The 16,147-nt window shown below is 41.8% G+C and overlaps 2 protein-coding genes and 1 long non-coding RNA gene across 8 annotated transcripts in view; 2 read left to right on the forward strand and 1 right to left on the reverse strand.

Moving 5' to 3' along the window:
* The first annotated feature begins 252 nt into the window (after nt 1-252).
* On the forward strand, nt 253-4,849 carry uchl1 (ubiquitin carboxyl-terminal esterase L1 (ubiquitin thiolesterase)). Its single transcript, XM_087841681.1, has 7 exons — nt 253-450; nt 853-994; nt 1,238-1,323; nt 2,365-2,412; nt 2,688-2,757; nt 2,848-2,906; nt 3,869-4,849. The coding sequence occupies exons 1-7, from the start codon at nt 322-324 to the stop codon at nt 3,950-3,952; spliced, it is 618 nt and encodes a 205-aa protein (XP_087697807.1). The 5' UTR covers nt 253-321; the 3' UTR covers nt 3,953-4,849.
* On the reverse strand, nt 4,754-6,824 carry LOC148102496 (uncharacterized). Its single transcript, XR_015719123.1, has 2 exons — nt 6,751-6,824; nt 4,754-4,884 (listed from the first exon to the last, which is right to left on the reverse strand). It is a non-coding gene; the product is annotated as an uncharacterized LOC148102496 (long non-coding RNA).
* Nucleotides 6,139-16,147, forward strand: part of LOC102796478 (LIM and calponin homology domains-containing protein 1-like) — a 31,157-nt gene continuing 21,148 nt past the window's right edge. For 3 of the 6 annotated variants that reach the window (XM_006796077.3, XM_006796079.3, XM_006796078.3), the window contains exons 1-6: nt 6,139-6,559; nt 15,077-15,147; nt 15,259-15,328; nt 15,418-15,524; nt 15,622-15,652; nt 15,749-15,859. In XM_006796077.3, the coding sequence (XP_006796140.2) occupies nt 6,449-6,559; nt 15,077-15,147; nt 15,259-15,328; nt 15,418-15,524; nt 15,622-15,652; nt 15,749-15,859 (501 nt within the window). In that variant the 5' untranslated portion in view covers nt 6,139-6,448. The remainder of the gene's footprint in view (nt 6,560-15,076; nt 15,148-15,258; nt 15,329-15,417; nt 15,525-15,621; nt 15,653-15,748; nt 15,860-16,147) is intronic. The other 3 variants (XM_035910093.2, XM_035910092.2, XM_035910094.2) reach the window with 1 other exon arrangement.

Here is a 16,147-nt window from a genome sequence, read left to right on the forward strand (position 1 = left end):
GTGTTTCCAACATTAAAACGCCATCAGGCCACTACGAAGCACCAGTATACCAGTAGAGGTGTAGTTGCTTCGCCAACTATCCAGGTAACAGCGTTAATTGATACTAAAAATGAAATATCGGGGTTAACAAGAGTTTGACCGTTATCCCATATTAACGGGCAGTAGCATCCTTCCCGCGGCTGTCCCAGTGTCTGGACTAAAGGGTGTGGCCTGAGTGAACCAGCATAACGCAGCATCTCTGAGCAGCTTCTGAGAGCATCGTCTGCCAGTGTGCAACTGTTGGGGGCTTATTCTTTATTCCGTCATCGTTGTGCCTTTCAGATGATGGGAAAGCTGGGCGTTGGTGAAAGCTGGCGCTTCGTCGACGTGCTGGGGCTGGAGGGTGAGCAGCTCTCCTCCGTGCCGAAGCCGTGCAGTGCCTTGATGCTGCTCTTCCCCTTAACGCAACAGGTAACGCCAGGGTGGTGGCGCTGACTACTTCCTGGAAGGGTGGGTCGATCAAGTGAATATTGGCCGCATCGAGTGGGGTGACTCGGAGATGCAGGGAGGGCATGGATAGAAAAAAAAAACTCCTAATGTTATTTAGATGGGTAGAGGAGTGGGAGAGAGAGATGGCGATGAGGAAATGAATCAGCAGATGCTATCACTACTAATTTTGAATGCTAATGTTTAATATTTTTTCACATACTAAACAGTTTAAACATACTGCAGTTAATAAAACAATGGGATTTTTTTTGATGGTTGAGATTTCCTGACTTGGCTCATTTTAAGTGGTAGACCCACTACACAGTATTATCAGACTGATGATGACATGCTTTTTTTTCTTTTCTTTTTTTCCCCCCTGTATGGCAGCATGAGTCTTTCAGATCTCAGCAAGCTGATAAGATTTCAGGAGGTTCTGAGGCTTATTTCTTGAAGCAGACAGCAGTCAATTCCTGTGGCACCATTGCCCTGCTGCATGCTGTGGCCAACAACAAAGACAAAATGACTTTTGGTGAGTACAAGAGGGATCTGGTGCACCAACTGAACATGTATGAATAAATATTTAAATTGGTGACTAAAATAATTCTGCCTGTGGAAATTTTCCTACTGGACTTTCCAAATCTGTTTCTATAAAATGCATGGAGGAAGTGTACTAAATGAAAGGTTAAACAACAAAAAGTGCTGTTACCCCATGATTCAGCTTGATGTGCATAATCAATCTTCCTGGTATCTAAGCTAATGTTGACATTTTCAGATGGTGCCTCTGCCTTGAAGAAATTTCTGGATGAGACTGCAAATATGTCTCCTGATGACCGTGCCAAACATCTGGAGAAAAACAAAGTAAAGTGCAGTTAAATTATTTAGTCTATAATAAATCTGATTTGGTAGATGAGAATCAGAATACTTTAATAATCCCTAAGGAAATTAGGATTATGGTTGCTCCAAGACAGTAACATACTGAACTAATTAAATAATATGATACATTACATAGTTTACACATTTAAGAAATGGCTCTAATATATACAAATCGCTCAATTATAAATATCAAGAATATTACAGAGGTGAAATATGATTGACATTAAACTCTAAACTATGAAACTCTGTCATTTGTTATTTTACTGTAAAGCATGTGCCACGGGTGTAACTATTGCAGTGTGCACAGTGTATTATATGGAGGAGTTGTAGAGGGAGATGGGCAGGAATGATTTCCTGTCATTCAGTGGTGCTTTTTGGTAATCTCAGTGTCTCACTGAATGTGCTCCTGTGACTAGCCAGCACATCATGGAGTAAGTGAGACTCGAATCTTTTTATCCTAAAGTCTTCACATCTAGGAATATTAGATAACTTGTACAATAGTCTGTCTGTAGTATACTTGTGTCGACCAACCAAATAAATGTAATGGCAAAGTATTATTGTATATAGGGCTCATCTGACCTGAAATCGGATCAATTGTACAGGGAAACTTGCAAGTCCATTTTAAAATGGATGCTTTAAACTTCAGTTTGAAATGACTTGTCCTCTGTGTATTAAAAAAATGCTTTATTGTGCAAACATTTTTAATGTCACATAGGTGTATGTGTCTTTATATTTCAGTGTCGTATCTGAGACTAGTCTCTGCTAGAAAAGTTGTAGTAAAGTGAAAATGAGTGAATATAATGGCCTAGAATTTCTAGAATGTTGCATAATGGAATTGGTTTTTAAGGCCACTTGGGGGCGCCACATACTGCCAAATTTTCTTTAGATGTAGTAGGTGGGTTCACTTGTATACAAAACACTATAAAAACCTTTCAAACTGGTTTGACTGCCCTGCTACTTTTCCATTTAAAAAAAAAAAAGTATTGTTTTATTAGTTACATCTTGCACGTTCTTTCCCCCTTTTAGGCAATCTTTGATGCTCACAATGAGATTGCTGCACAGGGCCAGTGTCGGGTAAGGCATTTTACCACAACATCAACACACTGTACCACATTCAGACCAAACACATGTGATGCAAGTCAATGTTAGACCTGTGTTGGACAACTTCATATGAGATTGCTGTTATGAGCAGAGTTTTATTTCATTAGCTTCCAGGCAGTTACATTGTTATAGACCACATGTGAGATGGGGTGCGGGTTATTAAAGAGATCAGACTATATATTTAAACAGAAGTAGTTATGGTATCTTTGCTTTTTTCAAAGTTATTCATTTTGTCTCAACCTTCACAGCCAGAAGCCGATAAAGTCAACTTCCACTTTATTGCCTTCGTCAATGTAAATGGACAGCTGTATGAATTTGGTAAGAATTTGGCCCCATGCACAATCCTGTAGTTAATGTCCCTGTATTTGTTTTACATTGTGGATTCTAATATCTTATTTATATCTTAAGATGGGAAAATAAATGGACCAGTGAACCACGGTCCTACCAAAGAGGAGTCCTTTGTAATGGTATGTATATCCAGTTATTGAACTTTTCAGTTTGTTATTTTCAGTTTTTGAACATTTACAAACTGAAAATAACAGTCATTGTTCTTTGCATATCAACTAGTCATGTATTAAACTGGAGAGGGAGTGTGAATGAGAGTCTGTCAAACTGGGCTTAGTCAATTTGTATATCTGATATACAAATTGCAGTCATTTAAAATTAGGTTAAATTATTACATAACCTGGCAAGGAAATGCAAAAATGTGTGAGAGTTTTGCAATTATTCATTTGCTTCTTAAATTTTAATTGGACTATTTATGATTGCAGCAAATGATCACAAGGCAAACCCACGTGTGTGTGAGATAAAACCGCATCATTAAATGTGGTAATTTATTGAGAACTAGTTATAGTAAAAGATTTGCCTCTTAAGTAAGAATTAGTATTCAATTTAATTGAAGTGCAACAAGCTGGTTTGTTTTTATGAACATCTGCGAGTAATGCATTACTACTACCAGAGGATGGCAGTATTGCACCTGGCAATGGTGTCGAATGCTCAACAAGTTCCCAGTTAATACCACAGTATTGTTTTAAAATCACCCAGCTACTAGGAAGTTGAATACCTTCATTCCACTATGATAGACTTGCACTGAAGTGGAACTTGCTAGACTGCTGCTTTCAGAGCTACCTATGTGCACAGCATGTAATGCTGTTGAAACATTTAGAGGATGAATTTCCCTAAACTGGTTCAATTTAACTTAACATGGATCTGTGTTAACTGGCAGCACTAGACCTCATTATCAGGCCATTTACATCAGTGATATTGCCCAGACCTACTAAAATATGAAAATATCAGCAGTAAAATAAACGTTAATACAAGGTGTTAGTGCATAGTGCACTCCCATTTTAAAATTATTGATGTATTGTTTAAATATAGTGGATAGAGTTTTGAATAATTAGTTGACATGTCATCTTTTGATCATATCTAGGATGCAGCCAAAGTGTGCCGTGGATTTATGGAGAGGGAGAAAGGTGAAGTGCGCTTCTCTGCGGTGGCTCTCTGTCAGAATTAAGATGTTTAGTAGGACACAAAACTGAGCAAATTGTAAACCAAAATGTCCTGGAGCGTTCACATGGCAAACAATCAACAGGCAACCTGTGTGCGCATACATCTGCAGACACTATGCACTAAAGCACATTGTTTCCACATTTCTCTTATTTCATGAACAAAGTCTTGTTTAGCATTAACACATGTACACAAACACAATCAGAGCCCTTTGTTCTGCAGACACTAACAGTACAAGCCTGTCCATACAGTTTAATGTGGTTTAGCTGTGAATCTGTACAGCATGTGGTCATTACCACTGCTTGTGTGCACATGTCTGCAAGTTTTTTTTCCACTGCATCTGTGTCGAGCTCAGAAGACTGATGTTAAAATACCTTTTGTGCCAACAAGTGTGACAGATGAGACAAAAGATGTTGAGGGAAGTTTTGTTTCTGAATCCCTTTAGTTTCTGTGTGGTTGAGTTCTTAATCTGATGTGCTGAATAGCCCAAATGTATCTGTAGGAATAATCAACCATTGTTTAGAGCAAGGAAGAAACCTTCTCACTGTTTTGAAACGTCTCTGGAAAATTGAGGTTCTTTCTGATAAGCTTGAGTTTAGTGTGAGCGCAAATCAGTTCAGTTCATTGTGGTGTTCAAAAAATGAACAGGCACCTTATTTAAAAACCTAAGGATCCACAAATGATCAAACTCACATACCCTTACTGTGCCAGTTTAACAGATAATACAACTTCCAAAGTAAAGTAGGGAACATCTGAAGTGCTACTGTATGTTGGTTGTTGTGCAGTGCTGGGTGTCTGGCTGTGTTTGAATTGTTTACCTTTCTGCACTTTCAAATCCTATGTTGCTGTCGTTATACTGTTAATACAGCTGTGGGAATATAATAAAGCAACTGTTGTCTCCTTGTCCTGTTGTCCCGTCTCCTAATATCCATTGGGTATCTTTAAGAAAACAGTACAGGGAAATCAACTACTGCTGAGAACTTTTCTATCCTTGCCATTACTCTAACATTACAGGCTTTTAGCTGAAACACAAAGTGAAACTTTTGTCTTATGTGGTTAAATGACCTCAGGCTCATCCTGGACTGCACTTGGCTGCTGTCCAACTTCAAAAGGGTGAAACTAGAGGAGGAAAGAGCTGTCTATAGCACCTCATCATTGTGCTTACATAAATCAGTCTGTGCTTCAGGTGAGCAAGCAGCATACTGGCACGAGCAACACTTCATGTTTTGATAAGAAACAAAGGAGCATGACAGTACACTCAGGCAGTTAGAGCGGAAATATTGCATTTATTTCTTACTCAGAGAATGTCTTTCTGAACAGGTCACTGGATCCAACATAACTGGTTTGACCTGCCAGCTGAAAAAGCCACATTTAAGCTCAGTGATCTGAAACGGCTCTTATCACCAGTGCTGATAGTCACACATGACCAATCCATTATTTTTAGTCTGTGTGTGTGTTAACTCCAACACATCCAACTTAAATTGAGCTATAATTTACCTGTGCTGGGACTGGAGCTCACAGGTTCTTGACTTTTTTTTGAGTCTGAAGCAGGACCTGATCAACCTGATGTGGGGGGCAAGGGCCTGTTACCCTGCACCCACCCCCCCAATCGTTTTAGTGCTTTTTTTAAACGTATACATGATGTCATGTCATTAATTATGGGAGAGACTTCAATATTGTCACATTATTAAACTAAAGACTTATCAGCTGTGATATAGGTATTGTATCTTGATTATATCATGCTTTGGAGATTCATACCAAACAAATCTGATTTTGTGAATAATTGGAAATGATGATAAAAGGGCATTCAGACTGAATAAAAATAAAATCCCGCATTCATTTTTAAAATCTCAAAGCTTAGCTTGAATTTAAGACGACAGTTTCGTGTGAAATTTCGCACAGAAATTTGCGAACATGTGAACCTTAAGTACCCATGTGTGGCTCCAGTCCTATTGGATACAAGAAAACGCGCTGACTTTAGCTGCCTGTGATTTAAATACTGCAGTTTTACATTTTTATGGTGCTCTTTGCTTCACATTTTAAAGCCTACAGTCTACCTGTGCTCAGGTATGACCAGTCCCCTTCAAACACATTATGGGTCACCTTCGAACAGCCCCCACCTCCCTCATCACTCTCTCTCTCTCTGCATCTCTCCTATCTATCTCGACCTCCCCCGCAGAGATTCCTGCCTGCGCGTTCACGTTTCTCGAAACGCGCGGCGGGGGCCGAGGACAGAAGCCTCGCGCAGTTCGGCGGAAAAGAGTCGTTATTATTTTTAGCGCCTGGTTCGCGTTTCGCGAGGAGCCGCTTCTCTGTCTCTGCGCCACAGTCTGCGCAGAGCTCGCGCGGAGCACGAGAGGACCCGCCGTGACAGAGCGCGGAGTTGCGGGGGAAGCGCGCGAGGACGAACATAACGGGCTCCGGACACAGACCATCTGAAGGGAGGCTTATCACATATCACGTATCACCGTATCGTCCGGCTTTGGTCTCGGCCTGTCCGGAGATGGCTAGCCCCGCTGCCTCTGGAGATTCACCGAATGCCCCGCGGGAGCAGGAGCCGCTAGAGCAGCACCATCCCGAACCAGCCTGTCGGGAGGCTCAGAAATGGATAGAGGTAAGTGAGGAGAGGGGGGCTCAGAGGCCTGCTGCTATTGCACACCGGGGACATAAACGGGTCATATAGCCACACGCTGTGAGCGGGGATATAAATAATCACCCCAGGCGCATCGTCACCTGTTTGGGAGGAGGGGGACGATGCGGTGTCCGTGTGGGACAACAGCCACTGTGAGTGTGAAAAGTTTTCACCTGTGCCGTCGTCCTAATGACACTGAACGCCAACACCTGCTCTGTAGGGACTTTAAACGCCGCTCGGGCTCGAAAATAAACCGTCATCATGAAGTAAAAGCTCGCAGAGTGTCTGTTTGTGTAGGGACGATGGAGAGCCTGTTTTCTACTTGCTAGGAGGAGAAACGCCCCCCTTTTTGAGGCGCGAGGGGATTCCGGTTGCCATGGTTATGAAACCGGGCCAGTGTTCACGCACGAGATGCTTCACTGTACCCACGGTTGATCGCATCGGATGAGATTATCATTTGCTGCATCGCTTCCACCATCATCTGCTCGGATACAGTGCCTCCTTCCATCAGCCTGAGCGGTGAATCACGGTTTGCCCGCGGAGCTGCTGCCTTATGACCTATTTTATACCTCCAGAGCGGCTCAGCTACCTGCCAGCCAGCATTTCAGATAGAGGAGATAAAGGACTGGAGCTGCTTCAAAATGACTATTTTTATTTTTTAATCTTAAGTTTTGGCTTTATCCTCACACCATGCTGTGTTTTCACAAGACTCCCACACACTGTGCTGTGGGCTGTCCTGTACATTAGCCAGATTGCAACAGGCTCTGGTAGAGAGAGAACAGGATGCTGTTATGGATAAAGACCCTTAAAATGTTTAACTTTATTTCCTACGCGGTCCTACTTAGAACAGATGTAAATACAAAATGCATCTTTAAAATTATGATTTAATTTTTTAGGGGAAAAGGAAAATCTGTGAAATCATAACTGTCCCTCTTGTTAAATCAAGAATTAACTGTAATTAATCACATTTTTTTAAAAGCTGAGTACAATTTCACTAGTCACTGCCAGGCCTGATTACACCTGTTGAATCACTTAGATAGAACCTGTCTAATAAAGACAGGTAGCAAACTAAAGGAACTGAAGGATCTCAACAAACTCACGATTTAAAGAAACTCAAGAACAGCTGTGAAACAAAGTCATTGACATATATCAGTCTGGAAAGAGTTACAAAGCCATTTCTAAGGCTTTGGGAATCCAGTGAAGCACAGTGAGATCCATTATTCACAAATGGAGAAAACTCCCCTCCCAGGAGTGACCAGCCTCACAACATTACTCCAAGAACGAATTGATGATTCATTCAGGAGGTCACAAAGAACCCTGAACAACATCTAAAAAACTGCTGGCCTCACTTGCCTCAGTTAAGGTCAGAGTTCACGATTCAACAATAAGAAAGAGTCTGGACAAAAATGGAGAAAAAAAAGGAGAAACCCACTACTGACCATAAAGAACACAAAGGCTCACATTTATTTAAAAAAAACAAAACAAAACATGTTGATGAACCCAGAGACAAAAAATATTCTGTAGTCTAACACAAAAGTTTTAGGAAGCTTTAAGTCCTGTTACATCTGCATTAAACTAACAGTATTTCATGAAAAGAACATGATAGGTAATAGCCAAATGCACCAGCAAGTCCTTCTCTGAGTGGCTTCAAAAAATAAATAAATAAATAAAATGAAGGTTTTGGAGGAAGCTTCATCAAAGTCAGGACTTAGGTATGCTTGAAAACCATCAAATGTAGGTGAATTAAAACAATTCTGCAAAGAACAGTGGGCCAAAATTCCTCCACAGTGGTGTGAAAGACTCACAGCCAGTTATCACAAGTGCTTGATTGCAGTTCTTGCATCCAAGGGTGACAGAACCAGTTATTAGGCTGAGGGGGCAATTAGGATAGCTGTTTTCCCTCAATCATCATTTAAAAACTGCATTTTGTATTTACACGAGTCACCCTTTTGCAGTTGGACAGCAGCAATTACTTTTTCACAGCACTGGAGCTCACACTTGGTTGAATTTTATTTTAGAGTAAGTCTCCGTGTCCTGTCATCAATGAGATGTGAAAAACTGCAGCAAAAATGGAAATCAGAGAGTAAATAAGAGCCTAAAAATGAGTCAGTAAACAGTGATGTTATTGAACCTGTTTTAAAACGCTGAAGCTCGACCAAATTTGAAGCACAGCAAGCTTTACATCTATTTTGTCCTCAGTAGTACTTGTCCTCTTTTAATGACAGTCCTGACGTTGAGGCTACAAAGGGTTACATCTGTACAGGAAAGCACACCTAATACTGAATAATACTCGTGTTTTTGTCGAGGAGAAGCTGGATTCAGAAAAGCTTCATAGCCAAACAGTTAAGTGAACAGGCTTTTAATGAGTGCATACAGATAAGACTGAAATCCAATCAGAGATTAAACAACCAGCCAGTGCACTCAGTGTAACAGTGGCTCCTAATCTGGAGGTCAGGACCCCATTGGGTTGCATAATGATTAACAGGATAGAAGAGTAAAAGGACTGACGGTCCGTTAGCTGCATTAGTGATAATGGGGTACTTCTGGTTGTTGTCAACATGGGAATAATGGATTTGTTTTAAAGATAATTCATAGATGAGCTCAGATTTGTTGAGTTGCAAATTTTGAAAGCTTTTTCCATAACTTGGAGTATTCATCATTGTATTTCAGGCTGTGTGTGCTTTATTTATATGCACCCCATTTATTGTGACTTGTATCATCATTTAATAAGCATTAGATAAATAACTTTACATATGCATTGTTGTGTTGCCTCCAAACTTGTAAAGACAGCAGTATATTCAAAGTACTGAGATGAGAATTTAAAACACAGTACTGTGTCTTTATTAAGAAGAAAATAGGTCTTCAACTTTCAGGTTTATCTTAACACTCTAAATCTCGGAGATAACAGTCATTTTTAAGCCCTTCTGCAGTTGGCTGAGTCCTCTTTGTTTTTTTGGGACCATCTGTCACTTTCATAACTACATATACAGCTTCAACACCTGATAGTTTTTGACCCTCCACTGTGGACTGTGTTAGCTTTTCCCTCAGCAGCAGGCACAGTCTAGTCTAGGTTAATGCCCACCTCTTAATCTTAATCTCTCCTGCGTCTTTGCTCCATGTTCCTCTCGCTTTGTCGTCTTCCTGCCTCCTAATACTCCAGTTATTTTCAGGCTGCTCAGGCTCAACCTATTTCTGGTGGGGTATTTTTACACTCTCACAGGTGGGGATGGGGATTCAGAGATGACCATGCCACCAAACACTCCCTGCAACTTGTTCAGTGCCTGTCTGCCATGTCTGTAAACTATGCAAAGTGTATGCACACTCACGCATGCCAATCAGCTATGCATGATACTCCTGACAGCCTTGCACACTCCTCGGACACGCCCCGGTCGGGTGACACCGGTCACTATGGGAACATAACACGGGCAGGCTCTCAGGTGTCACTCTTTCCAGTGGGGGCAGTAGGCTATATATCATCAAATGACCCGAGCAGGAAATTCAGCTGGCACCGACAGGGCCTTTCTATCTGTTTATAGACAAGACAAGGCAGGAGTGTCACAGGGCTCATACACACAGTCTCAGCTGCTGAGCAGGTTAAACTCAACTTGAACCTCAGAGACAAACGTGAGCCTCTGCTTTCATCAGCATACACCACATAGCAAGAGATAGAGTCAGATGCATGGGGAATAAACTGAAGAATGTGTATGCCTGAATAAGTGTGTGTGTGCCAGATGTCACAGCTGTTCGAGTCAGATTAACGCTGATAGTCTCAGACAGCCAGCCGGACCTGCACGGGAGAGTGTGAGAGCATGGATTCATGGATTTTCCATGCATCAGATGGGGAATGAAAGAATTTCAAAACACTCGCACAGGCTCGTTGTTAGCAGAGGTTGGAAAGTCACTCTCATGCATGGCGGTGCTATCGTTAACTCTGTTGCCTCATAGCAACAAGGTCCTGGGTTTAAATCCACCATCTGGCCTTTCTGAGTGGAGTGTAGTAGGTTAATTGGTGATTCTAAATTGGCTGTCTCTCTGTTCCTGTGACAGACTGGGGATCTGTCCAGGGGCCCTATGGCAGCTAGGATAGACTCCAGCTCCTCTATGACCCTGATTTCTCATTACTGGCTAGACATGGTTTGGATCTTGTGGGAAAATTGGAAATTCTTTCATTATAAGTTGATATGTTCAATTTGTATTGGGTCTATTTTCACAAAGAAAAGCATCACCTCATTAAAATATGGATGGTTGGATGGATGGATGTTAAACCCAGAATATAAGCTTGGGTGTAATATTGGTCTGACACTTCCTAATCATTTATTAAGTAATACTTGTGTAACAAGTGAGCTGGAATTACATAATGAAGTGCCTCTGAATTTGTATTTAACATAAATTGGGGGGGGGGGGGGGGATTTCACAAGATTACAGAACATTTACATTTGGAAAAAAAATAATATGTAGATTTAACTGAGGAGGTTTCCTGACAGTTGCATCTTTAGCAAAGTGGCCCCAAATTATCATCATGTTTAGTCTTGACCTGTGAAACCCTGTCTTTTACCACCTAAATGGATTACAGCACATGATCTTTTTCTCCTCCTCTGCTTCCTATGTGTCTGCCCTCTCATTCTTTCCATCTTTTCAGTTGTTAAAGTAAAGGGTACTTTGGCCTACTTCTGCATCTCCCCTACCCATCTGCGCATACACACACACACCTCAGGGTTTAAGTGGTAGCTGCTGCTGCCATTCACGCAGGGTGAGCAGAGCGATCCACTATGAGCTAGGGTCGAATTACTGTTACTGGCGCTGAAATACCTCCGAGGCCTTTGGCTTAGGTTTTTGTAGCTGACATGAATACATACAATACATAAAGCACCAGTTCTTCTTTTGGCATCTTCTCTTTTCTCTTCTGCTTCAATATTTTTGAGCTCTCTATCAAAAACATGCACACTTACATTAGTCACTGTGTTTAATCGCTACATTTATTTCAGTTTCAGCTCACATAACCAATCGTTAACCACCTCCACCTCCCACCCACTGTCTGTTTGCTGTCTCCTCCACACACACACGCACACATGAACTATACAAAACACAAACAGTAGTCCTGCTCTCCCCTAAATACAGTACTCTACTCTGAGAGTAAATTATACATGGCCGTGCTCTAAATGTTTTACAGTCTTTAAAACACCTAACGAATACCAGCCTGCATTTAAAACCCTGTACTGAGGAGAGACTGCTCCTCTCTTCCTGATGTATCTTCAAAGAGCTGCTTTCATGTTAACACTTTTTTCTTCAAGGGTCAGTTTAGAATTAGAGTTTAGGACTTGGCTCGGAGATGTTTTGTGTGAATGAGGGGCATCACAAAGATAGAAATATAAGCTTTATGTGTGTTTTTCTCTGTGGGTTGGTGAGTGTAAGAGGGTGACACACAGAGTGATGAAAGACAAGAAAAAGAAGTGGATGCCAGTGGGAAACATCTGTTCATCACTTATGTAACAATAAAGAAAAGTGATATTGTTTTCATAGCTACAGATGCACTGTGCTTGTGTGTGCTCTTCTTCAAGTACGATATGTGCAGTGGAACTAAAAAAGAGAAATTGAAATAAAATATGTTGTATTTTATTTCAATTTCTCTCTTTTTTTAATATAATACATTGTAAATGGAGTTTGTATGTTCTCTCCATGTCTGCGTGGGTACTCTAGCATACTCCCACAACCCAACGTACTTGTATATGTACTTTGTGGGGTTAGGTTAATTAGTGGTGCCGGCCAATAAATTCAAATGTATTCTCAGTGATCAATTTTAATCTAGTATGTATCCTGTAATTTGCCACCAGTCTGTATATGTGAAAAGCAGAATCAGAGAGTGTGGGCCTGCATTTAACGGTTTGGGTGCTAACTGTAATCTCTGCTAATCTGGATTAAATGTCTAAACAGCATTGGTCTCTTCTCTTTCATTCATCTTTGGCCTCTGGTTACACAACTGCTCCTGAAGGCATGGCGTGCGGGTGCATTGGTGTGAGGGCGGTAAATCACCTCTGGTTTTCCTGATTCTCTCCTCTCCTACAGGATAGAGTCCAAATCAGAGCCTAGGTTAGAGGATTGAGGTTATTGCTGCGGCATATGGGAACATTTTGGATAAAATTGAAAGAGGACACTGAGCAGTGTGTCAGCGACATGGCATCATTCTAATTTGGTTTCAGCTGATGAAAAAATGCTGGGGGAAGGGTGAGCAGGGAAGGAGCAGGTTCCTCTGTCAGGAAAACAGAGAGGCACAAATCCAGGGCCTGTGTAAGCATGTGTCCTGTGAGTAAATGCTTCACATATGGGCTGCAAATAATGATGGAAGAACCGCCAGGTGACGCCTTTCTCAGACAGAGAACTATGTTATTTATCGCCAAGGGGAAATCCATATACCTAGGAGCTCATTTTAAAGAAACAATCATCCTTCCAGTCATAACCATAAAATGATTAGATGTGTAAAATAATTTAAGAAATTGTGATAAAAACAGGAGGTGCAGTCCATCCAGGTTGATGCAGGAGGCAGAATGTGTACGAGTGTGAGATGATGTTTTAGGTGGCTCCACTTCCCAGAGAGTGTCCACTGTTGTCCATTATAGGTTTCAGTTTCTTCACCACAGTTTCATACAGGCCTAATGGACATATTTTATCAATTTTGCTGCAAATTTACCAAAAAATTCTCATCATTCGGGAGCCATTTAAATTTTCTCTCTAGCCCAAAACAGTTGAAGAACACGGTATTGTGACTCGTGCATGATAAAATCTTTGTGGAGCTGATTTTTTCTGTCTGTGTTCAGATAGCGTTATCTCATGAATGCCTTGTGCTACCATGATAAACCAAATATTCATGTAAAGCTCGTGTTCTCTTCTTTATGAAAACATTTGAATGAGAGTTATGATCATTTAAAGAGCACTTGTAAAAAATTGAGTCCAGCCTTCTGCCAAACAGAGAGTTGGCTTTTTCCACCAGCTTATCCAGCTGTCTCAGTGGGAAGAAGAGGTGGCTCTGTCTCTTCCTGTAGAGAGCATTGGTGTTCAGCGACCAGTCCAACTTGCCATCCAATAGGACCTGTCCTTGCCTTGTATGGAGACTGGCAGATGGGATGCTCTAGCTCTACTGAAATCAATCACCATCTCCTTGGTTTTAGTTGTGTTAAGTGGGAGGCAGCTCCTACTGCATCAGTCCTTAAAGGCCTCACCAAGGTTCCTGTATTAGTGCTCTTGTCCACTACTGATTCATGTCACAATAACTGTGTCATAACAGTATTTTTGCATGTATTTAAAGTCCGCTGTTTATAGTGTTAACATGAATGGTGCTAAAACAGGCCACTGTGCGCCCGCTGTATCACACCTCACCGTCCCAGAGACACAGTTCACCAGCCTGACAAACTGAGGTTTGTTACCCAGGACATCAGGAAGGGATTCACACCCAACCCCTCCAATATGAGAGGCTGGAGTTTGTCCAAAACACTAGAGAAATCAATACACTAGATTCTCACATGCATCCTGGCTCTCTAGGTGTGTGTAGGTCCTGTGCAGCAGGTAAAGGACTGCATACAATGTGGTCCTGGTGACAAAAACTGGAGGGGTCCTGGACACGAAGCCTAGACTCATGAGGGGGAGGGCCAGACACTCCAGGGTCTTTATAATTTGGTAGGTTAAGGTAATATATTTTTCTCAACTGGTCAATATACTCTGAGCGCCGGTTTGAGAGAGGATGTTTTCCACTATTCCAGGACCACTTTCCTTTGGCTGCTTCAGGCTCCTCTTCAGTTCCCACTCCAGACACCTGAGCTTCTCCTTGTCCTCCTCTTCGAATGCCTGTTTTTTTTTCTAGTTAAGGAGCTTTTTCATGATCCAGGATTTATTTATTTATTGGGAAAGCAGCCACATGTTTCTAACTGGAGCCACAGCATGCCTACAAAAGCTAATGTAGTCCCTGATGGTGTCCATCCTGCTGTCATTGTCCACATCTATGTTGTTATCCTGTGACTCCAGCAGCACACTCCAGTCTGTGCACTTGAAACACTCCCTAAGACACCCGTTAGCCTCCAGAGACAATTTCTTGAATGAGCGGGTGGTAACAGGCCGCCCCATTACACAGGGTTTATGTGTGGGCTGAAGAAAGACCAGATAGTGATCTGATCTGACAAGTGGTGGTAAAGCAGAGATATCATTCACATTAGCATCTTAATGCTAATCAGTGCTTGTTTATTCTAACCAAAGAGCTGAAAAATATTTGCTGATTAATTCTACCAACAGTAATAGAATACCAGTCTCTTTTTCTGTGTTATATAATGTTGTAAATAGAACATGTTGATGAGTTTTGGCCTGTTTTAACTGATCATACAGAACAATCCACAGGTGTTTTATTTATTCTGTGATATTTTAAAGAAATATTCACCCATTTTATGCAAAGAGCTACACTCTCTGTGTCCCCATCCACCACCTTTACATCTGTGTTTTCCTGTCCTTCTTCCACAGGCTGTAACCGGGAAGAGCTTTGGAGACAAGGACTTCCGCAGTGCGTTGGAGAACGGCATCCTGTTATGCGAGTAAGCCTTTGACCTAACTTCATATCACTTTTTGATGTCTCAAGCATCACTAACATGCACAAACTCCCATAAGACTCAATAAATCTCGGCCTCTCCTCCTCCTCTACACAGGCTCCTAAGTGCGATCAAACCAGGACTCGTCAAGAAGATCAACAGGCTGCCCACCCCCATCGCCGGGCTGGTAAGGAGACACTCTCCAGTGTGACACTGATCTCTGTAAATCACCCCTGTTCAAGTGATGAACTGACCGGCTGTCGCTGTCTCCTCCAGGATAACCTGTCAGTCTTTCTGCGTGGCTGCGAGGAGTTGGGCCTGAAGGGCGCCCAGCTGTTTGACCCAGGGGACCTGCAGGACACTTCCATACGAGCTAACCTCAAGTAAATGAGTGAATGTGCAAATGTGTGGTTTGTGGGTTTGTTTGTTTTTTACTGTAGCAGAGTAACATGCAATAGTAATATTCTTCTCTCTTGTTAGGGACTCAGACTGCAACCGCAAACTAAAGAATGTGAGTTGTTATCATTTTTTTTCTTTCATTAGCTTGAGTATTAATCTGTTTGGCATTTATAAATATACCCTAAACCCCCGTGGCTGTGTCTCTCAGGTGCTGAACACAGTGTACTGGTTGGGGAAAGCTGCCAGTGGCTGTGCTTCCTATACTGGGCCTACTCTAAACCTCAAGGAGTTCGAGGGGCTTCTTGCTCAGATGAAGTTGGTGAGTGAAATCACAGCGAGGTACAGAAAGGGCAGATGGTGTGGGGGATGGACCTGTTAGTTTCCTGTCTTTGTTGGGGTGTCCGAGATGGGAAACAGGAGATGGGTTTGTTTTTGTTACACAACAACACCTGCAGACAGGATATGAAAAATTGTTCAGACTGGATCTGTGGACTCCATTGAATCAAGTCTGTTTAAATAAAATACCCTTTTCTAGTTTTTGCTTCTTAGACTTGACGACCCATAACTGAGCTTCTTCATGCATTGCTCCTGCTTCACACAGTCGACT

The sequence above is a fragment of the Neolamprologus brichardi genome, chromosome 6 (genome assembly GCF_056152115.1).
Source record: "Neolamprologus brichardi isolate AB-2024 chromosome 6, ASM5615211v1, whole genome shotgun sequence".
Classification (NCBI taxonomy): domain Eukaryota; kingdom Metazoa; phylum Chordata; class Actinopteri; order Cichliformes; family Cichlidae; genus Neolamprologus; species Neolamprologus brichardi.

Excerpts from the sequence above, each read along its gene's own strand:
- uchl1 (XM_087841681.1), top strand. The coding sequence starts at position 322 with ATGATGGGAAAGCTGGGCGTTGGTGAAAGCTGGCGCTTCGTCGACGTG. Across the intron at positions 451-852 it reads TCTTCCCCTTAACGCAACAG|CATGAGTCTTTCAGATCTCA; the intron begins GTAACGCCAGGG and ends CCTGTATGGCAG. Across the intron at positions 2,413-2,687 it reads CTGCACAGGGCCAGTGTCGG|CCAGAAGCCGATAAAGTCAA; the intron begins GTAAGGCATTTT and ends CAACCTTCACAG.